This window comes from Acyrthosiphon pisum, chromosome A1 (genome assembly GCF_005508785.2).
Source record: "Acyrthosiphon pisum isolate AL4f chromosome A1, pea_aphid_22Mar2018_4r6ur, whole genome shotgun sequence".
NCBI lineage: Eukaryota > Metazoa > Arthropoda > Insecta > Hemiptera > Aphididae > Acyrthosiphon > Acyrthosiphon pisum.
The window spans coordinates 4,919,592-4,922,821 of NC_042494.1; the positions used below are offsets into that span (position 1 = coordinate 4,919,592).

General features: G+C 25.2%; 1 protein-coding gene across 3 annotated transcripts in view; it reads left to right on the top strand.

Annotated features, from left to right (window-relative positions):
• The first annotated feature begins 241 nt into the window (after window positions 1-241).
• The window catches only part of LOC100569458 (modular serine protease), a 16,428-nt gene continuing 13,439 nt past the window's right edge, over window positions 242-3,230 (top strand). For 2 of the 3 annotated variants that reach the window (XM_029486536.1, XM_029486535.1), the window contains exons 1-4: window positions 242-432; window positions 490-623; window positions 703-870; window positions 2,094-2,250. In XM_029486536.1, coding sequence (XP_029342396.1) covers window positions 2,187-2,250 — 64 coding nt within the window. In that variant the 5' untranslated portion in view covers window positions 242-432; window positions 490-623; window positions 703-870; window positions 2,094-2,186. Of the gene's footprint in view, window positions 433-489; window positions 624-702; window positions 930-2,093; window positions 2,251-3,230 lie in introns of all 3 variants that reach the window. The other variant, XM_029486537.1, reaches the window with a different exon arrangement.

Consider the following 3,230-nt stretch of genomic DNA (forward strand, 5'->3'; position numbering starts at 1 on the left):
AATAATTAACCTTTGAATATACGCATAATTTAAACATACAAATATCACTCATTATATATTAGTAATTTATTTAACTTTTGTGTATCTAAATATTTTTTTTGGTACTATAAATTAAGGAAGAACAAATAATGGTATAGTTAGTCATAGTCTTTTCACGTTTGATGTACATTTTTAAACTGTCAACATTATAATATCTATTCTATAGGTATTATTATTTATTAATTTATTATTATCATGTATAAATATATTCAAATATAATTTTAGATTGCGGTAGAGTATATATCAATAACCAAATACTAATTAACAATGGTTATAAAGCAAATATTGGAACAGCACCTTGGAATGTTGGAATATATAAATTAAATAAAAAAAATTCCAATTATGACTTGATTTGCGGAGGATCAATAATTGCTCCAAATTTAGTCATTTCTGGTAAATTCTTTGTAAAACGTATTTAAGAAAGAACTAATTAATTAAAAACGTTTCTAGGGGCTACGTGTTTTTGGCAAAAAGGTATGTTATCTAAAAACATATCAATAAACGACGGTCTATACAAAATTGCTGTTGGAAAATATGATAGAAATTTTAATGTTATTGACAATGATTTTACTAAAATAATTAATGTAAGTTATTAATAATTAAAGATTTTAAATATAATTTGTTATGATATGTATAATATAACTAATTCAAACAATTGTGCAGGTAGAAATGATTCACCTGAAAGATGGTTATTATGGATTTCCTGGGTTTTATGCTGAAGATATAGCTATTATTGTGTTACATGACAGAGTTTCTTTTAGTAATGGTGTAGCCCCTGTTTGTATCGATTGAAATGGTAAATACAATGTATCCAATGGAGATCCAGGAAAGGTCGGTTTGTAGTATTGGATGATTGTAAACTCCGCCAGAATAATGGTTTAAATAAAAAGGTAATGAAAAGGTTTAATGTAAACTTCGCCAGTTTTATTTTCTTACCTGTAATGGGTATATGGAAACTCCACCAGTATTAATTAGGCCTTCCTTATATAAAACTAAATGATATTTTTCTGATAATTTAACTCAAAAATTCCAAATTAAAATGAAATTGTGTTAGAAAAAGCTATAAATACTAAATAGTTATAATAGTTGATGTATATTTGACTTAAAAGTTTGAATATCTATTAATTGTATCTCATAATTTTAGTTTACAGTTTAAAATATTATAAGTACCTATTACAACATATTATATCATAATAATATAATATATCTACATATTATTTTTTGATTATTAGTTATCACAATTGTCTTTCATTATTTTTTAACATCATACTGGCCATTGCAATTTGTATGATTTGTTCGAACATTTATTATTTTTATTTTTAAATTTTTATATACTTTGGTATACATATACTTAATTAATAAGGATAATAATTACTATAAAATTATGATTTTTTTGTTTAATAATAATCTGCCTATTATATTAATTGTATAGTGTATACTGTTACTTCATTTTTTTCACTGGCGGAGTTTACATGATCTCAATTTTACCTGTTTTATTTTCCTGGCGGAGTTTACACTAAAAAAAGGTTCTTGTGGCGGAGTTTACATACGCCCGTAGTATTAGTTAAAGAGTTCAATTATAATTTAATTACAGTTATATTTTATCCATCCGTATCGTCCATTTGTATGTAAAGAACAAATAGGTACCGTGAGATTCTCTGCTAAAGTTCACATAAATATTGGAATGTTACAATACATAAACGGAAAAAAATATTCCGTATTAAAATCATGATTAAGTTACACCTAGTTTATTATTGTGCCTACCGCGTTAGAAAAAATGAATACCGTAAAAATCGTTGTTTAACTATGCATATATATTATCATGTTGCCATACGTTACTAAGAAAATTCAAATTATAAAATCATTAAACATTATTCTTATTAATCTTAATTAATATTCAATGGAATAACAAAATTTAAAAATGTTGATCATCAGTCAGACTTTATTAAACTAGTATAATTAATACTCAATAATAACAAACACGTACAAAATTAAAAATATTATACGATAATAATTATAATTGTAAACTATAAAACTGTTTTATATTTTTACAGATTGTTGGTTGGGGAAGAACGGAAAAAGATATTTTAAGTCCAGTTTTATTAGAAGCATCATTACCATACATCGACCGTGATTCTTGCCGGAATATGTATACAAACGGATTTGAATCATATGTGACTGTTGATAAATTTTGCGCTGGTTCTGCATTGGGTAATAAAATATTTAAGCATTAATACCATGAAATCATCAAATTGTTGAACCAACTTAACTTAAATTTTTTAAACACTAAACGTTGAAGGTAGACACTTTTCAAAATGAAGATTATCTTAATTTTTATTAAATTAATGAATTACATTTTACAATAGGTAATTGTAAATTTAGATTCAAAGTGGAGCTTACAAAGTATTGATTGTATGGCACTTTTCCACTATTTTTTATCTGTCTTCTGTCAAAATGATATGATTTTCAACTTTAATGATGGCCTCACTAGCAAATCGGAACTAGTTTGTACTTTCGGGGTAAAAAGTTAAAAATTATAGTATTTTTCTTGTTAATTGAGAAAAATAATATGGGAAATAGGGTAGCTATGTTCTATACCTTTATCACCTACATGGCTACATTAGGTGTCGTGTTAGTCATTGCAATGTATGTGTTAAATTTGGATTTCATTATATGAAATCATTGTATACCACGCAAAATTATTTGGACCGAAGACGGTCTAATACATGTAGGTTTAATAAATTTTTGCAAAAAAAAAAGTTAACTGATAATGTCATCACTCATCATGTATTACTGTGTATTCTGTGTCCTGAAAAAAACACGTCGTCTACTCCGTATGTAAAAAACCACTAAGTATCCAAAAAGACGGCTCTAAAAGTTGTGAAATCATTTTATAGGTAACTAAGTCTTTAAACTATATATATCATTTATGTTCAAATAATCTGCTAAAAAAATGATAGTAAATCAAGCTAAGTTAAATTTTTTACGAGATAATTTTAACATTAACGATATTTGGGTGATTCTTCTACCATTGAACACTCATTATTTCAAAAAAGTGTAAATTTTTTTGAAAATATTTTTTTACATAGTTTCAAGTCACTTATAAAACAACGTTTTTCTTAAAAAATTATAATTTTAAATATTTTTTTATCCTTATAATTTTTTAAGTTTTTACTTTTTTCAAAGACAAC